The sequence below is a fragment of the Lactuca serriola genome, chromosome 7 (genome assembly GCF_051521515.1).
Source record: "Lactuca serriola cultivar US96UC23 chromosome 7, Lser_US96UC23_V15, whole genome shotgun sequence".
Taxonomy (NCBI): domain Eukaryota; kingdom Viridiplantae; phylum Streptophyta; class Magnoliopsida; order Asterales; family Asteraceae; genus Lactuca; species Lactuca serriola.
In genome coordinates this window covers 21,837,665-21,857,383 of record NC_136414.1, presented here as the reverse complement: position 1 = coordinate 21,857,383, position 19,719 = coordinate 21,837,665, and the positions used below count along the sequence as shown (strand labels likewise).

The window sequence follows — 19,719 nt, the reverse complement described above, 5'->3', positions numbered from 1 at the left end:
AGTTCTTTGTCAAACAAATCGGAAATCGAGAAACAACTGCCAGACAATAAGCAAGACATAGCTCCATGTGTTTGTCCGGCTGATATCATGAAAACAGAGGATTATATGATCACTTGTCTTAAAATGGCGCTTCATAGTTCAACAGAGTTTTCGAGAGCTACGATTGCTGGTTAGTTCCTGAAGTTATATAGGCAAATACAGTTATTAGACTTATCCAAGTGGGAGTCTGTTGGATAAGGTGTCTAAGTCCATAACTTATTTGGTATATACTTGACCCGACCCGGCATGGTCCATTTGGGTTGCATCTCATCCAAACTATTTATGGATAATTTTATGAGAGTTATACACATATGTTTATTAATATATTATAAGTTATAATATATTTATATGAAGTTATGTTATTTAATTAGTCTTAGTCTTAAATTAATTATGAATTAATTTAAAGATTAAAAGGAAGACTAATTAGATTATGGGCTATTGGTTTTATATGGTGTGCGCTAACAATCATTTGTTAATGGGCTAGGCTTGGATGGAAGTCCATGGATGATCCATGGAGCTTTTAACCCATGGATCCTTGGAAAGGAAAGGTCATGGGTTATTAGGGTTTCACCCTAACCATGCACACTATATAAGCATGCTTATGGAGCATGAAATGGCAACTAGTGAACTAGTGTATGTATGCTTGTGTGTGGCCGAAAATAAGAAAGTGTGTGTACTCTCTCAAAGTTTTCCAAGAGTTTGTGGTGTTTTGTGATTCCATTTGAGGCATTCACACTATTGGTGCTTGGCCCTCAAACTCCTCAAGAACCAAACTCATCAAAAAGGTATGTAATCTCTTCTAACTCTTTTATGTTGAAATGTTCCCCATGCCATGTTAGATAGGTTATAAACCTTGGAAAATTATTATTTTGCATGTATTTAGACAAACATAGATCCAAGGTTTATTAGGGTTGCATGCACACTTAAGAAGTGTTAGATTGCTCAAAACCCAACACAGATCACATAACATAACATCATCCTGACCAGGATACCGACCTAACCGGTCACTAGCATAGCATCATCCTAACTACCAGGATGCAAACATAGCAAAGCAATAACATAACAACGATACCCGGATTACAATCCAATAAAGGGCCGGCCTTGGTGCCTTAGACCCTGTTGATATAGCGAGGATAACTCACCTCGCAACTGCTGACTAAAAAGGATAAGATCACGCTGCTCCGACCTCCGACACGAACTCCACCACTGATCAATACCAAAAGACTGAACTCAATAAATACCCATAATTACCGAAATACCCCTGGAAGTCAACTGGTCAACTCTTGGTCAAAGTCAAAGTCCTCAGTTAAAGTCAACCCTCCTGACTGACTCTACTCGCCGAGTCAACCCGCTGACTCGTCGAGTCCCCATGCTCTGAAACTCCCATAACACGACTCAACTCGCCGAGTCGCCCCAAGACTCGTCGAGTCTCACAACTCTGAGTCTAACCATACTCAACTCACTAAGTCATCCCTTGACTCACCGATTCACAGCTTAACCAGAGAAGGTTAGGACCTCACGACCAGACTCGCCGAGTCCAAGGCTATCTTCAACCAACTCGCCAAGTTGTTCTTCTAACTCGTCGAGTTGCTGCCTACCTTCATGCAACTCGCTGAGTACACCCATGTGGCTCGCCGAGTACCACTAGCTCTTAACCCATACAGAGGCTTTCCAAGCCATGCATGGTCTCAAATCCATAGATCTACTCTTATACAAGCCATCCATCACGTAAAGTAGCAAACTTTATGTGAATCCAAGGAGATCTATGCATATAAAAGGCTTCATCAACAGCTCTTGAACAAGGACTTTATGCTCTTTTGGATCATCACTACTCTAGATCTGAGGTAGCAACCTCAGATCCAACCTCCAAACTCAAGATAGCACTAGATAAATTCCCAAAAATCCCACAAATGATAGATCTAGATGGATAACAGCTCAAGCAACGAATCCTTACCTCCAAAGAAGACTCCAACAGAAGAATAAGCCAAAACCTTGCAAAGCCCCTTGCTCTAAACCTCTTAATCTTCAAAGATTTCTTCAACCAACACTCCTTCAAGACCCAAATGCTCTCTAATTCTCTCACACTCGAAAAGTTAGGGTTTCTGGACTTCAAGGGGGAGCAAATAGGCTAGGGAGAGGGTATTATGTTCTTTATATAGGGCTCAACCCCCAGAATTAGGGTTTTCTCCACACAGCACCAACTCGCCGAGTCCAGCCACCGACTTGCCGAGTTGGCCATTTACCACGCGACCAGAATCGCGACCCTACTCGTCGAGTCCACCTATGGACTCGCCGATTTGACCATCCACATTTTTATTTTGAACCCTGAACTTGCACTCCTGAACTTGGACTCCTGAACTTGGGATGTTACACCCTGCTTAAGTTTCGTTTTTTCTTTGGTGTTAATGATATTTGATAGGTATATATATATATATATATATATATATATATATATATATATATATATATATATATATATATATATATATATATATATATAACTTTTTAGACCTGTTAAAATTTATAATACATAGTGTATGCTCTATTTTTGGCCGTCGGTTTAAGTTACAAAAATTGTCTTTACATTTTAAATATTAAATTGTATGGCAATATAAATAAAAGTTATCGTATTTTGATTATTTTTGTGGTTTAACAGTATATTTTATTTTGGTCAAGAAAAGTTAGCCATTTAAAAAAAATTATTACGACCAGTGTGACCCCTTATTTTATATTTAACATGTGTTAAAATTGACATGCATTCTCATTAAGCTACATGGCATCGTAGGTATTTCAGAAAATAACATCAAACTTTATGAAATGACTTTTCATTTATCGTACATAGTATAATAGTACATAGTATATGTATAAATGATAAGGCATTTTAGAAAACAATATGTTTTTTATAAAGTATATATGATGTAATCTAGACATATTAGTTTTATGTTGGTGTCAAATCCAACAATATAAAATAATCAAATAATCAAATAATGATAAAAGATGAACAAGCTTAAACATACAAACAACTCGTATGAGCATGAATAGAAGAAGGATTCGTCTTTTTAGGGATATTAATTTACAAATATTCTCTAATAAATGAAGGTTTTTTTTGCCACTTGTCATACTCACATTCATTTTGACACATGTTATTTTGTGGTTATTTTGAATTAATTTTTATTCCACATGTAATTTTGTGGTTTTCTTATTTTATTAATTCCATATGGTATTTAAATTTAATAATAAATGCATATCAATTCTATTAATAGACTTTCCTTATAATTTTATATTTCTTATAAATTCAAAATTTTCAAATGTTTATATATATTTAATTGTTTTAAATACACTCATGTAATACATGGGTCTCACACCTAGTTATAATAAAAATGTTCAGCTAAAAATATGATACTTACTTAAAATAAAACAAAATAATGGGAGCTGATTGCGAAAATTACTAAGACAATCATGAAATATAATGAAACTAAATTCAGATAATGTTACACATTCCTACATGAGAGTTACATTTTAACATGATTCGACTTATGACCATTAATAAATATGGTACAATAATCTTTTAAAAAAATGAGTTGTATTGACGCGGGATGTTTTTCTATTCTAACAACTCTTCTATTTTTGTAATCCAAAAGAAAAATTTTGAAAAGGCATTTGATTCGGTAAACTGGGTTTATTTAGATTCGGTAATGGAGCAAATGAGGTTCAACAATAAATGGAGAGGTTGGATACATGGCTGTCTTATATCTTCAAGAACCTCCGTCCTTGTCAACAGAGCTCCCACAGAAGAGTTTGCTATCACCAAGGGTGTTCGGCAAAGTGACCCTCTGTCTTCTTTTCTTTTCATTATTGCCATGGAAGGCCTAAACCAAGTTATCAAAATAGTTTTGGAGAAAGAACTTATTGTGGGTGTCACATTACCAAACAATGGTCCTTCCATTTCACATCTATTTTATGCAGATGACGCAATCTTTGTAGGAAGATGGGATATCTCGAGCATTAAAAACCTAGCTAGGATCTTAAAATGCTTCTACATTTGCTCGGGTTTAAAAGTCAACTTTCAAAAATCTCGATTATTTGGGATTGGCATTCCAGAAGTAGATCTTCAACATCAAGCACAAGTGCTTGGTTGTCTCAAAGGCTCGTTCCCGTTTACTTACCTTGGAGTTCCCGTAGGAGCAAACATGGCATTAAAAAAGCATTGGAGACCGATAATTGACAAATTCCAATCACGACTATCGGTTTGGAAAGCGAAAACATTGTCATTTGGTGGTCAACTTACTCTAATCAAGTCCGTTCTTAATAGCCTCCCCACCTACTATTTCTCACTTTTTAAAGCACCAGAGGGGATCATTGAAGAATTAGAGAAACTACGTAGAAGGTTCTTATGGGGGTGATGATACCAAATCTAAAATACATTGGGTATCATGGTCAAAAGTTGTAGCGGACAAAACTGACGGTGGCCTAGGAGTTGGGATATTAACAGCACAAAATCTAGCACTACTAACAGAATGGTGGTGGAAACTTAAAACAGGGCCTGACAGTTTATGGAAGGATTGCATTAATTACATACATAACTTGAACAAAAAACCTGTCACTTGCATGACAAAGAAAACAACAAATGGAGCTTGGTGAAACATAGCAAAAGCTATCATATCCCTCCTTGAATTCGATGTTAATTATCATGCCATGTTCATCATAATCCCAGGTTCAAACACAAGATTCTTATTTTGGAAGGATAGGTGGTGTGGATCGCTTACACTCCAAGAATGTTTTCTCCGTCTTTATGCGTTGGAGAAAGTTAAGCTTTGTTCAATCGCTGATAGGATTAGCACAAATGGCTTTAATTGGAATTGGAAAACACCACATAAGGATACTGAGGTTGCAAGTGATTTCGAAAGCTTGTGCTCAATGCTTTGTAATGTTAATTTGTCCCCTGATGCTAATGGTTTTCGATTCAAATGGAGCAAAGACGGTAATTATACGGTGAACACTCTAAGGAAATTGATCGACTCTAGGGCCTATACATCTCACAATAGAACGTGCATCAATTGGTCCAAAGTTGTCCCATTAAAGATAAGATGCTTTATATGGAGGACATTGTTAAATAGAATCCCGGTTGCAACAAACCTGGAATCAAAAGGAATCAAGACTCAATCAAATATGTGCCCTCTTTGCAATAAAGAAAAAGAAACAAGTGATCACTTACTGATCAATTGTGAAGTTGCTACAGAGGCTCGAAAGTGGATTTTCAAATGGTGCACATTTGCTGCTATACGGTTCGATAATGTGACAGATTTGATCAATTTCGCAGCAAACTGGGGTAATTGCCCAAGATAGAAAAAAAGGATCAATGCAATAGTCTACGGATTGTTATGGTGCACATGGGAGGCAAGAAACAATATAATCTTTAGACAGATACACACAAACCCAACAAAGATAGCGGATGAAGTGATTTCCCAAACGTATGTATGGTTGAAATATAGAACTTCTAATGTAAAATTAAGGTGGATAAATTGGTGTACATCTCCATTTTGTTAAATTGTTGTTTTCTTTCATTAACTCCTTGAATTTGCTCATGTTTAGCTACGTGCTAATCATGTAGCACTTTTTTTTTAATGAATCTATTTGCCATTTCCAAAAAAAAAAAAAAAAAAAAAAACAAGTGCGCTCTATTGGTTAAACCTACCATGCAACTCTAAATTCTAGCAGTTCTAATATTAATGTGCACAATGTAATAAAGATGATGAAAGTGTCGGTTACAACAAACATTCATGTCGTTCATAATGTTTTAATCGTATTGTATGAATTTATAATGGAACTAGTTTATAACCCGTGAAAACCACAGTTATAAAATTAATTAAATTTTATATTAAAAAATAAAAATTATTAATCAATTATTTTAAATAAATTATTACTCAAGAGATTTTTTTAGTTATATAAAATTATAATCGTTGATTTAAATAAATACATGAAATTATATCATCGTATAATCTGTATTAATTTTATTTTATTTTTCAATATAATGTTATGAATTTAATATAATTAAAGTGAGAAAATTTAAAATGATGAATCAATTATCTATTTAATGTAATTAAAATGAGAAATTTAAAAATTAAAACTTGAAATGGATAATCAATTATTAATTTAATGTAATTAAAGTAGAAATTTAAAATTTGAAATTTGAAATGAATAATTAATGATAGGTAATATATAACATTAATGAAAAGTTCTAATTGTATGTCACTTGTTAATAGGAGATTAAACTTATTATTTTATTAGAATAGAAAGATTGGTTTTTTAACACAACACCATTATTTGTTCCTGTTACCAAGAATCAAAACTATATCAAGATTTTGAATATTGAAAAACACTATTAGAAAAACTAACAAAGTGATTAATATTATTAACAATCTAACATATTTTCAAATAAAATATGGAATTAAGTATAATAATTCATACAAATAAAACATAAAAAAATATCTAACATAATTTCTTCACATAATTACTCGAATCACAAATTCAAAAAACAAAGTCCAATTGTTGTGATTCAACTAAACATAATGAGTAAATCAAAAACTAATTTAAGCAACAAAATGTTAAATTGTACTTGCAATAAAAAAAATGTCTTTTTTTACAACAAAATTTATGTTGAACCCACAAGTCTAGCAAAGAACTAGACTAAAAATTACAATGAATTTTTAAGTCGACTAATCCTAAAAACATTACAATTAAATTTTTATATTTAAACAATTAAAAAAAACTTTTTTACTTTTTGTAATATTAGTTTTACGTATTTGATGAGAATCAAACACAACGTTATTCATATCTCTGAATCTACCAACACCTGATCAAACACACAACTTCCAACAACAACACATAATTAAACCCACAAGTTCAAACTTTTATTTCATTAATTAAGTGTCATCCACCCAAGACAACTATTCACTATTGAAGAAGGTCATTGACCATACCATATTGTACCAGATTTAAACACATTCCAAACATCCACCGCCAGGTCATAAGAGAAAAAAACATGATCCAACATGCTCCAACATTTCATCTTGCAAACTACAAATCGGGCAGAGAATAGATTGCAACTCCACACCTTTTTAGATAGGTTAAATCGGGTCGGCAACCTATCTAAAGTCGCTCTCCAAGAAAAAATGTTTTCATTTTATGTGGCGCCATCTTATACTCTCTCGCAATAGCATCATTACTCATCAAAGAAACATCATATATATATATATATATATATATATGATGATATTTGAGCAAAACATCATTCCTATGGTGTACATGCAAACCCTAATAGTTTTTGGATCTAGTTTGTCTAATGAACATGCAATTGAATATCCAAAGCTATAAACCCTAGATCTATCATATAAGAACTGAAATAAGGGTTTAGTAATTACCTTTGATTGTTATATTGCAATAACAATCAATTCCTTGCTTGGATTGGCTTCAAAAGCTTAGTGCCTCAAGTGTTGCACCTCTAATGGAGTCACAAACACCACTAAGCAACTAGATGAAGAAGGAGAAGAGAGGAGGCACCCAAAAACATCTAGAAACCCTAAGGAATCAGTTGTACACGTTTTTGGGGCCTAAGGGGTCCTTTATATACTTGTGTGGGCTGCTAGGGTTTCAGTCAAAACCCTAATGGACAGCTTAAACTCTAAGCAGCCCATGGAACCATCTGGATGAGGCCATGGACGAAAATATGATGGGCTCCCATCATAATTTCGTTCACCCCTTATTCCTTTAGCATTCCTCAGCCCAATAACTCAATTATCCAATAATTGCAGTCTAGTCCCCCATTTTAAATTAATCTCTTTTAGCCACAAAAATAATTATCAAATAATTTTTGACTAATATTAATTAAACAATATGATTTCTCCTTTAATATATTATTCTTATAATATATTAATAAATCATAATTAAACATTTCTCTCATTAATTCATCCTACATATTGCTATGGTGAAGGCAACCCAAAAGGACCATGCTCATAATGGGGTCAAGTACATACCAAAATAGTTATGGACTTAAACACTAATCCAACTGTCTCCCACTTGGATAAGTCTAATAACTATTTTTCGTATGACTTTAGAACCTGATCAGCAATCGTAGCTTTCAAAAGCCGTTGTCAACTATGATCTTATTAGATAGCGTGTCCTTTAGATAAGGGATCATATATTCCTCCATTCTCAAGATTTCGTATATACATAAGACATGAATTTTAATCATTCTCTCTATACTGTTTCCCGACTTCCGATTTATGACAACTAACAACAGACTACAATTGAACACATCAATTTAGTCCCGGCTTGGCCAAGCGCTTAGATGTCATCACTAAATCATCGAGGGGCCCACAGATATCGCTTTTATCCCACTTTGGGTAAAAGGAATGGAAAAACTTCGAATCAAATGCTCGCTTGCATTTACTAATCGAATCACACACAACAATAACTTTTATAACACCAAGTTATTGGTGCGTTTACTTATTATCAATGTGCAACCGACCAACAACTAACAACTCACACGTCTCGGTTTCAAGAATATACAATATTATCTTCTCACTAATCACTCGTGATAAATCCATGAAGTGATCCAAGTGAGCGTGGGTTTAATCCAATACTCTAATCTTATCAATGTAACAACCCAATTTTCACGTCCAAAAATTTCATTTTTAAATCAATACTTTGGAAAACATTTGTAAATAAAACATTGTCTGATCAAATCATTTCGCATTCATATAACGTGTTTGGAAACCAGAATACGAGTTTATCTAAATATCAGAGTATAAATCCCAGAACAATCTCGTAAGGTGGAAAACAGTGTTTGTGTATGATGTGCCGCTACCGCGCCAGCTCCTTCCCCTTCGATGAAGAGGTAACTAAAACCAAAACTGAAAACTATAAGCACAAAGCTTAGTGAGTTCCCCCATTGTACCACATACCATACAATCATATATCATACAATACAATCATTTAATATACCATACTTGCCAGACATTTCTAGGGTGCCCGACCTACCCATTATGGCCATTCTGGGGTGCCGTCCTACCCGTACGGCCATTCTGGGGTGCCGACCACCTTCGGTCCTAACAACCGATCCTCAAGGACTATTTCACCCCCTACCACTACCCGTGCGGCCATTTTGGGGTGCCGACCACCCTTCGGTCCTAACAACCGAACCTCAGGGACTATTTCACTCCTACCACTACTACTATCACATATCATAACATAACATACCATCAAACATATCTGGGGTGTCTGACTACCCTTCGGTCCTAACAACCGAACTCGGGGACTGTTCCCCTCCTACTACCCCTAACACATATCTCAAATCATGCTAGCATATAATCATGACATCACATACTGTCAGACGTGTCTGGGGTGTCTGACTACCCTTCGGTCCTAAAAACCGAACTCTACTACTATAACACATCAAGCTAGCATATAACATATCAGGTAGTAGCAAACCTAGATGATATCACAAAGACAATCATCTAACACACAACTCCTGCTGGTAGGCCGGCATTGTGGCCGTAGACCCACCGCTACTGGAAGGCAACTCAACTCGAAGTAGCTGCTGATCTGCGCGGGAACTGTATGTCTGCTGCTGCTGCTCCGGAAATCCTCCGGCTATAATTCCCACGAAACACTCAATCAAACAGTGCTAACTGTCCTTAGGGTAAAATGACCCTTTTACCCTAAACCAAGTCAAAAGTCAAAGTCAAAGTCAAATTCCAGTTGACCCGAATCGCCGAGGTTGCTCGCTAACTCGTCGAGTCCTTATCCAGTCGATTGTCCTCACTCCCATCCCTACTCGTCGAGTTAGGCATTGACTCGACGAGTTATCCTTCTAAATAGATATCCAATGGTCCTTCATCCAACTCGCCGAGTTGTATGAACAACTCACCGAGTTCATCTTCATCCGATGACCACTCTGGTCTGTGACTCGCCGAGTTGTATGAACAATTCGTCGAGTTTGTTCTTGAGGCAAGAAGATTGCCTTGGACTCGCCGAGTCCCTCCATTACTGAGTCTGGCTTCCGACTCACTGAGTCCACTTATAGCTCACAGATCCCACTCGGCATAACTCGAAAGGGGAAAAATCGGGGACTCGCGACTCGACTCGTCGAGTCCGATGAACGACTCGTCGAGTCGCATGCATGCAACTACTATATACTCGATTCTGCTTTAATCCAATGCATTCCATTCATAGATCTGGGTTCTTAGGGTAGGTTTTACACGTAAAGTTTCCAACTTTACATGTATTCATGCATCAAAAGGGAAATAAGAGGCTTAACAAGGACTAGAAGAGTAGATCTAGGACTTATACACAAGTTAGGCTCATAAAAGCAATATATCCGAGCTCCTAGAGCTCAATCATGCCTAGATCTGAAGTCCCTTAACACTATAAGCTCATTATTCAAAGATCAAGACTAGGAGAGGCCTTAAAATGGCTATCTTAAGCTCTTAAGGAGATAATAATGAAGGAACATAGAGTATTTCGAGTCTAATACCTCTAGAAGCTCTGAAATGGCACAAAGATTCTGGATCTTCTTCCTCTTCTCTTGATCTACCTTCTTCTTCTCTTCAAAACTTCAAAGAATTGCACTAAAAGCACTCAAATCACTAAAAGAAGGGCTAGGGCTTTGTGAGGGGTGTTCTGGACGTAATGGGGGCTGTTATGAGGCACAAAAAGATGTTTAAATAGGGTGCAAACCCTTGAAATTAGGGTTTCATCTAGACTGGCGGACTCGCCGAGTCCAGGATATGGACTCGTCGAGTCGCCATCTTAAACGTGCTCGATATCTTGTCTCTACTCGGTGAGTCAGGCCTACAACTCGTCAAGTCCCAGCTAAAAATGCAAAAATACTTAGATTAAAATACATACCAGGAACCATGTGCTACAAATCTCCCCCACTTATTTTAGACTTCGTCCTCGAAGTCTGCCGCTCGCTCCTGGAAAAGCTCGGGATAATGTTCCCTCATCTCTTCTACCGGTTCCCAAGTCCACTTCGAACCCTTCCAGTGATGCCATTGCACCTTTACTAGCTCCACCCTCTTGTTCATCAGATCCTTCGAATTCCGGTCGATGATTGCTACTGGTCGCTCAATGTAATTCTGGCTGTCATCAACCTGAATATCCTCTAAAGGCACCACCGCTGAGTCGTCCACTAGGCACTTCCTCAGCTGCGAGACGTGGAAGGTGCTGTGGATCTGACTGAGTTCAGATGGCAGGTCCAGCCGGTACGCCACCTTGCCCACCCGGGGCAGAACCCTGAAGGATCCAATGTACCTGGGGCCCAACTTGCCTTGTTTCCTGAATCGGATGACGCCCTTCCATGGCGACTCCTTCAAGAGAACCATATCCCCGACATGGAACTCCAGGTCTGATCGTCGCTTGTCGGCATAACTTTTCTGCCGACTCTGTGCAGTCTGAAGCCTACTCCGAACCTGGTGAATCCTCTCGGTCGTCTTGAGCACCACTTCGGTGCTCCTCATGACCCTCTGGCCAACTTCACCCCAACATATCAGGGGTCCTGCACCTTCTTATTTATGTTTTGTTTTATATGGTTAAAAAAAATTAATAGACCCCACATATTTGTATCTCTTCACCGTAAACCTGAAACCACATTTGAGAAATTTCATCTAGGTCCCACCGGTCACCATCCTATCTCAAATCCTCTTCAACCTCTATTTTCTTTCCATCTTTAGTGACATGGAAGTCTTAACCATCCTTTTTTGGTCCGTCAACTCTCGCGAACAAAACCATAACCCACTGTCTCTTTACTTTAGTAGGTTGTGGTGTTGGTTCGCTGGAGTTGAAGGACCGAAAAAGAATGGATGGTGAAGACGTCGATGTCACTAAAGATGAAAAAAATAGAAGTTGAGGATGATAAGAGATGGGATGGTGAGAAGATACAAATATGTAGCGTCTATTAGTTTTTTTAAACATATAAAAAAATACATAAATAAGAAAATTAATTAAAAAAATTAAATTAATAAGGGCATAATAGTCTTTTTAGGTAAGAAATGGACCAAACGCAACAAAAATAAACAGTAGGGACCATTCGAATTAAAAAAATAAGTTAAGGACCACACATAAATTCCCCCAAACCACAGGGACCATTCATGTAATTTACTCTTACTTTTGGTTTTGTTCATATTTGGGTACTAATTTTCATTTGTATACATCTAGGTAACGAACTTGTTGAAAGTGTTGACATGTAACCATTATGACCTATTGTATCCGGATGTAACCTGCTACAGCAGGTCATAATGGTCATATGTGAACAGTTCCAAAAAGTTTGTTACCTAGAGGTGTACAAAAAAAGATAGTACCTACATGTGAACAAACCAAAAAGTTAATTACCTTAATTAGTCATATTCCCTTTTACTTATTTAACATTTATACACAAAATTTAGATAAAACATTAGAAACTGTATATAACAATTTGCATTTTAACATAAGTTTTTCTTGCGTTTCACTTGTATTTTTCCCTCTAAAATGTAGTAAAGACATGAAAATATTGGGGTATGAACTCATCAGGTAAGTGTGATGATTTGGAGAAAACGAGACTTTTCTCGGGCAACACTTCGACCGGAAAGTGGAAAATTTCTCGGGAGTTTCGAACCTTCGTCGGAGCTTGGATACGTAAACAGGGCGTCGGGGTAGTTGATAGTTAGTTTTGTTTACTTCTTTTTATAGTTTATTTTAGCATATTTCATTCATAATTTAGATAATTTCCATGCATATTTTCCCCTTTGTTATTTTATGACTATTTCGGGTACTTTCGAATCTTGTGAGCATAATTGCAGGTTTTCGGGTCTAGCGGAGCGGGAGTGTTCGGGACGTATGGGAAGCGATGAGATTTGGTAGACACAAATGATGTTAGGCTTGGTGATTGTGGAGATGATGCATGGAGCGAGCTTGATGGTTATTTGAAGGCTTGGAGAGAAATAAACTTTAAATTTGCAAGATGCGGGAGTTTATTCAAGCGTGCGTAGATTTTTAATCGGGAGAGTGCACGAGCTTTGGAGGATTTGGAGAGATCAAATTGGGCTTAAAATGAAGAAAAACTTGAAGAAAATGGGCTAGGAGGTGATTGGATTCGATCTGGGCTAAGTGGGCTAAGCTATGGAGGCCCAAAACCTCAAAGATGTTACATCCAGGGACCACCCGCGCAACCCACCCGCGCAACAGCACGCGGGTCGCGCAACCTCCTGCAGGGGCAGTTTCGGAAATTCTTCTTTTGAGCTATTTGAGGAAGGTTGGTGCCCATCTTTTGGAGACTCTTGGACATCCGATTTTTGAAGATTCTCTCTGGAGTTTTGGAGACTTTTGAAGGCCAAGAACCCTTGAAGAACATCATATTTTTACCTCTTGATTCTTGCTTAATGTTTGGTACAAATTTCTCTAACTTTGTTTCTTTGTGTTTAGCCATGCTTGGCTAAACTAATCTTGGTTGACTTTTGGTTAATCCTTTGAACTTTTGTTGAATGTTGAAGAATCCATGAACATGTTCTTAAATCTTTATGGGAATGTTTTGTGTTTTAACATCTTATCACTACTTGTATGTTTTAGTTCATGAGTTTAAATGTGTTTGTGGTGATTAGTTGGCTAATTTCTTGATTAAGTAAAGGATCCTCAAATTAGCAAGCAACAAATGATTTTTGTGTTGTTTTTGCTTCACACAATCATAAAAACATTTCCTCCAACATGGTGGTGAAAGCATTTGACCCCTCTTGGATTTGGTGACTTTTTGGTTCTTAATGCTAGTTGACTTTCACTAATTACATGCTATTTGGAATTAGTGACTTTGACTAAGGAAATTGTTGTGAGCTTCTCTAGCCATTTCAACAATTAAGAAAAGTCTAGGTAATCTCACGCTCCTTGGATTACTATAGCCAAATTAAGGATTTAAATCAAAGTATTGCACCATTGGATTCTAATGATATGTTCATCAAAAGTCAAAGTGAGGAAACTTTAAGTCAACCATCTTTCCCTCATTGATTTTACATCAAACTCTTATTTTTGTTGCATTTGTCTATTTAAATCATAGTTAATTCTAGTTTGTTTCAAGTATTTCAAAACAACAAAACCCCCCATTTTATTTTTATTGTCATTTTACAAGTATTTTTACAAAGAGATTTTTCATAGAGTTATAAATTGAACCAATCTCCGTGGATTCGATCCCTTTACCACTATACACTATTTTAGTGTGTAATATTTAGGGTTATTATTTGTGTTGGCCTCGACAACCACCAGTAGTCTCAAGATGCTAGAAAGTGAGAAATTTGGGGAGAGAAGTGGTAAATTGGCAAATAAAATCGGTAGTCTCGCATCTTATTTATAGGGTGAAAAATTGGAGTTCACGTCATGAATTATGTCATGATCAGTTCGTAGACTCGACATCTTATAGCCCGACTGTTGGTAAACATCTATCACTGGTTCACGTCGTGAACCTCCTTTGACTCACGACGTGAATCCTAACAGATGTGGAAGTTCGTGCCCCGAACTTCATAAATTCATATCTCTCGCATAAGAGCTCCGGTTTTGACGTTCTTTATATCCATGTGTAGGTGAGATTATGCTCTACCACTTTCGTTTAGACTCCATCGGCTAATTTTGATTTATTTTTGATATTATATTTTTAACAGGTCGGGACTGGAAAAGTCCGTTAAAAATCCATAACTTCTTCATCCGACTTCCGATTTCGTCTGTCTTTTTATCGTTGTACTACTATTGACGGGATCTTCAATTCTCGTTTAGGTTGAGTCGGCTAAAAGTCGCTCGATCTATATTTCGAGTTTTTAGTTGTCTACTGATGTATCCGAAACTTAAAAAAATTATACCTTCCTCGTACAAAGTCGGATTTGGACGTTCTTTTTATGTATGTTTACGGTTTAATGATATCTACGACTTTCATTTAGATACCTAAGGCTAAAAAGAATTTTATTGAAATTTCGTGTTTTATGCTTAACAATGTTTTACCGGTTTTGACGCGGATCTTTGATTGGTCATAACTTCTTCGTTATAACTCGGATTTGAGTGTTCTTTATATTTTTGAAAACCTTGACACGATTTCTATCATTTCATGTATCCCAATTGAGACTTTTGAACATTTCATTTCTGACGCTATTTTTATTTATTTATTAATTCACAAATAGATTCCAATACTTGACTTAGGTCATTATATTGACTTGAAATATCGGGTCATCACACCACCATACTGTACTGCAATACCATAAAACATAATGGTCATGATGTATATAGAGGGGATCCTCCCACACCGGTCCTCCTTAGAGCTTCCAGGTCTAACACTGGTTCGGGTACAGGTCCTGTGCTTTCAGTAGTATGGGCCCAATACTATCTTCCACACCTACCTGTACCTTCCCCATGGCTCTACCTGATAACTCCAATTCGTCCCAAAATAAATCATATCCCACAGACTACTGCATATCTCAAACCCTAGGCGACCCTAAGATTTGCTCTACCCATATCAATCATACCAATCATAACCGGTTGCCTTTATGCATGCAAATTATACACATAAAATGATCAAATAGACTTTCGAATAATGGATTCTACCCTAGGACCACAACCAGACGAGGTACAGGAAATAAGGTCAAATCAATCATTCTAAAGCTATAAGCTCCTAACGTATACAATTTTAAAATCATACACATAAGAAGATCCATACTATTGTCATAGCTCAAGCATCAATATAACATGGCTAATATATTGGGGAACTACTTACTTGGCTCGGTCGATCATACGTGTTGCACTCTTCTCTTTTCCATTCTTTAAAAGTTTTAACTTTAATTTTTACTTTTGAAAACAATTTTACCATTTCCTTAGTTTGACTCCCGATACACCCGAGGGTGTGCCTGAATCCGTCTAACCAAGGCTCTGATACCAACTTGTAACAACCCAATTTTTCAAAAGAAAATTTTCATTTTTAAATAGTCAAAACACGTTCGATAAACCGTGAAATCTTAATACAATTTTTTCAAATTCATATCCATAGCAATATTATTTCCAAACATCAGAGTGTCCCATAAAAAATGTCTGAGAGAGTGCACGCCACGCCATCAAGCCTTGCCCTTGCCCTTGGACCCATATGTACCTGAAACAAATCCACAAACTATAAGTTAATGCTTAGTGAGCCCCCCAGAGCAGACCCCACATACACAATCCACATAACACATATCATATTAGCTATAACAGCTACACAAATCACATAAGCCATGCATACTATCATATAAGGATGTCATGGGCTCCTCCCAATGTCTTATACCTTCAATTCATAGGCTCCCCCATGGTCTTTACCTACATGCCATGGGCTCCCCCATGGTCTTTACCTTGGAACGCCATGGGCTCCCCCACATGGTCTTATATCCAACTGTCACGGGCTCCCTCCGAGGTCTTCCATGCAATAACATAATAATCAACTAGCATATCATATTTCATAGAAGTATCTATCATACTACATAACTCATACATCAACATATAAGGATGTCGTGGACTCCCTCCAAGGTCTTACTCCAATGCGCCATGGGCTCCCCCACATGGTCTTATTCCCAACTGCTACGGGCTCCCGTCGGGCTCTTCCATGAAAATATCATATAATCACTAGCATATAGCTAACTATCACACCACATATCTCTACTACAACTAGTGTACCACATATCATAAAATAGGTCAGCCTTGGTGCCTAAGAACCATTGGTATGGTGAGAAGACTTACCTCTCAGATGCTGAATTGACATGCTAAGATCCAATATATCCCACATGCTGCTCCAACTCAACTGCCTATAATCATCATGTAATTAACTTGTCACGGTCCCGGAATACCATAAATACCCTCAAAGTCAACCCTGGTCATAGTCGAGGTCAACAGTCAAGGTCAAGAGTCCATGTTGACCTTAACTCGTCGAGTGCATCCAACAACTTGTTGAGTTCCTCCCGAGTTCATTTCTCTGAATCCCGTACCAACTCGTTGAGTCACCCTAGTGACTCATCGAGTTCATCAAATGTCCAGAAAGCTGAAGTCCATTCAGACCAAAATCCTAATCCTTCACTATACTCATTCTGAAACTCAGAAACGGGAAAACCCTACCCTGACTCGTCGAGTCAGCTAAGGGACTCGACGAGTCCTTTTAGTCCCTTTCATGTTCAACCCTTTTCAATGGGATCTAAGGTCACAAAATTTAGATCCAACCTCCCCTAGTGCATATACCAAGTAAAGTTGCAAACTTTATGTGCACGAAAGGCCCTCTAAGTCTATAACATCAAAACTAAGCTTCCTATAATGTTTTAGTACATGGAAAGGGGCTAAGCTAGATAAAGTGAGCAATTTTATGTCATTGGGGACCTAGACTTTCTCAACCATGCAAAGGCTTAAAATCACGAACTTTATGGAGTATGAGCCTTTAGTGAGTCCAGATCTGAGAGTACAGCTATGGTCTTAACGGATTAAGACCAAGAGAGTGGGAAAAACAAGTCTGGAACGTACGTCGAGCGTAATCCTAGGTACGTGCAACATAGTGTCGAAGATCCCCGATGCATGCATGGAGAAGTAGTACGCCCAACCTAAAGGGGTTGTACACCCAACTTATACACTGCTGTTGATTTTTGTTGACTTTTAAGGTTTGGTCAAACTATGGACTATAAAGGCCATGGAAGGGTAAAATGGTATTTTATCCTTCTGAGAATTAGTAGTGGGTTTAGCCTAGCATCTTTGAGGATCGTTTATTAATTAAAGATAATAATGGTATATGTTAGGCGGAGGCTAAACCGGTGATTCAAGTACGAGACATATATGCTTAACTTACGGGGTGAGTCTTCTCACTATACATACCTGAGTGGTAATACTGAGTGACCGAAGGGTCTTATTTGAGTTATGTGATATAATGGATTTTTTCTTTGTGATATATGTTATGTTATTCTGTGAATTACTGAGATTGGACCGGAGGGTCCAACCCGAGCTGTGAGACCGGAGGGTCCAACCCAAGCTATGAGACCGTAGTTTCCTCACTGAGACACATGACCGGAGGGTCCACACCGAGCCGTGAGACCGGAGGGTCCTTATCGAGACGCATGACCGGAGGGTCCACGTCGAGCTATAGCCACGAGAGGCTTATTATTTGGGTATGTGGTATTTTGGGGAACTTGGTAAGCTTCGTGTTTACCGTGTTGGGTGTTATGTGTTTCAAGTACTTCTCAGGATCGCGGGAAGGCGCTGGCTTGATTGTATACATATGTTTGAGACTATGTTTAAGGTTTCTGGGATACTATTATTTATTTTTGTGGATTTGCGTTTGACATTTGAGACAATTGTAGTTTTTAAGAAATATGACATCAGTTTTTATGTGTTTTAAAAATGAAAATTTTGTTTGAAAATGTACGGTTTTACAAGATCTATGACACTATGGCTTATCTTGAAGTTTTGATGGTTTTTGAAGTTGGAACTAAGCCATTTTGAGCTAGGGTTAGGGCTCATTTCTTCTAGGATGGGTCTTAATGGGTAATGTCGGAAACTTTACCCTCCTAGAGGCGTATTCGATCCAGATATGGAATATGGGACTTAGATTCGAAGAATAATGGCTTAATACACTAAGATAGCTTAATAGACTGAAGAACTCGACATGTTCATAAAGGAACTCGACGACTTGGGTCGAAGTGTCCCGGTTATGTAAAAGGAAGGACTCGACGAGTTCAAGTACGGACTCGACAAGCTGAGTAGGAAAGTCCTGATTCTGTTGATAGGAGGAACTCGACAAGTTCGTGAAAGAACTCGACGAGTTGGATCGCGATTTCAGGGTTTTATGATTTATGGAACTCGGCGAGTTGAGTCAACCTAGAATGTTGACTTTGACCAAGGTGTTGACTTTGACTTTGACTTTGACCAAAGTTAACCCTTAAGGGGTCATGAGTATGTAAGGGTAATTAAGGAAATCTCTTATATATAGGAGTTTGAGTTGGGTGGATTGTCAGAGCCGAGGATTTTCAGCTACTTTCCGATATTCGAGGTGAGTTACCTTCCAGTAGAGGTGGGTCAAAGGCACCAATTTCGACCCACTAGTAGTTGATTATAGTAGAGACGATTGTCTTTGTGATAACTGTCTGTTATTCCACTATCTGTTATGCTTTATATGCTAGTATGCTATGATATTTTGTGATAGTGGTAGGAGGGGTGAAATAGTCCCTGGAGCCGATTGAAATAAACCGAAGGGTGGGTCGGACACCTAGATATGATTGACAGTATGTTTATGCTATGTATTATGTGGTAGTGGTAGGGGTGAAATAGTCCCAGTAACTGGTTGAGATAAACTGGAGGGTAGGTCGGGCACCTATATATGCTTGTCAGGGTAGCTCGAGCACCCAGATATGTTTGACAAGGTAGGTCGGGCACCCAGATATGCCTGACAGGGTAGGTCGGGCACCTGTATATGTCTGGCAGTATGCTATTATGTGGTATAATGGGGGAACTCACTAAGCTTCGTGCTTACAGTTTTCAGTTTTGGTTTCAAGTACTTCGTTTTCGAAGGGAAAGGAGTCGGAATGATCGGAGCGCATCACACTACATTTTATGCACATGAGATCTCTGGGAGTTTTACTCTGATATTGTTTTATCATGACATGCTTTGATTGTGGATAC

General features: G+C 37.8%; 1 protein-coding gene across 1 annotated transcript; it reads left to right on the top strand.

The window, feature by feature from the left end:
* The first annotated feature begins 4,734 nt into the window (after positions 1-4,734).
* On the top strand, positions 4,735-5,385 carry LOC145063784 (uncharacterized). The gene has a single exon (XM_079011365.1). It carries the CDS (start codon positions 4,735-4,737, stop codon positions 5,383-5,385), a length of 651 nt encoding a protein of 216 aa, XP_078867491.1.
* The last annotated feature ends 14,334 nt before the right edge of the window (positions 5,386-19,719 follow it).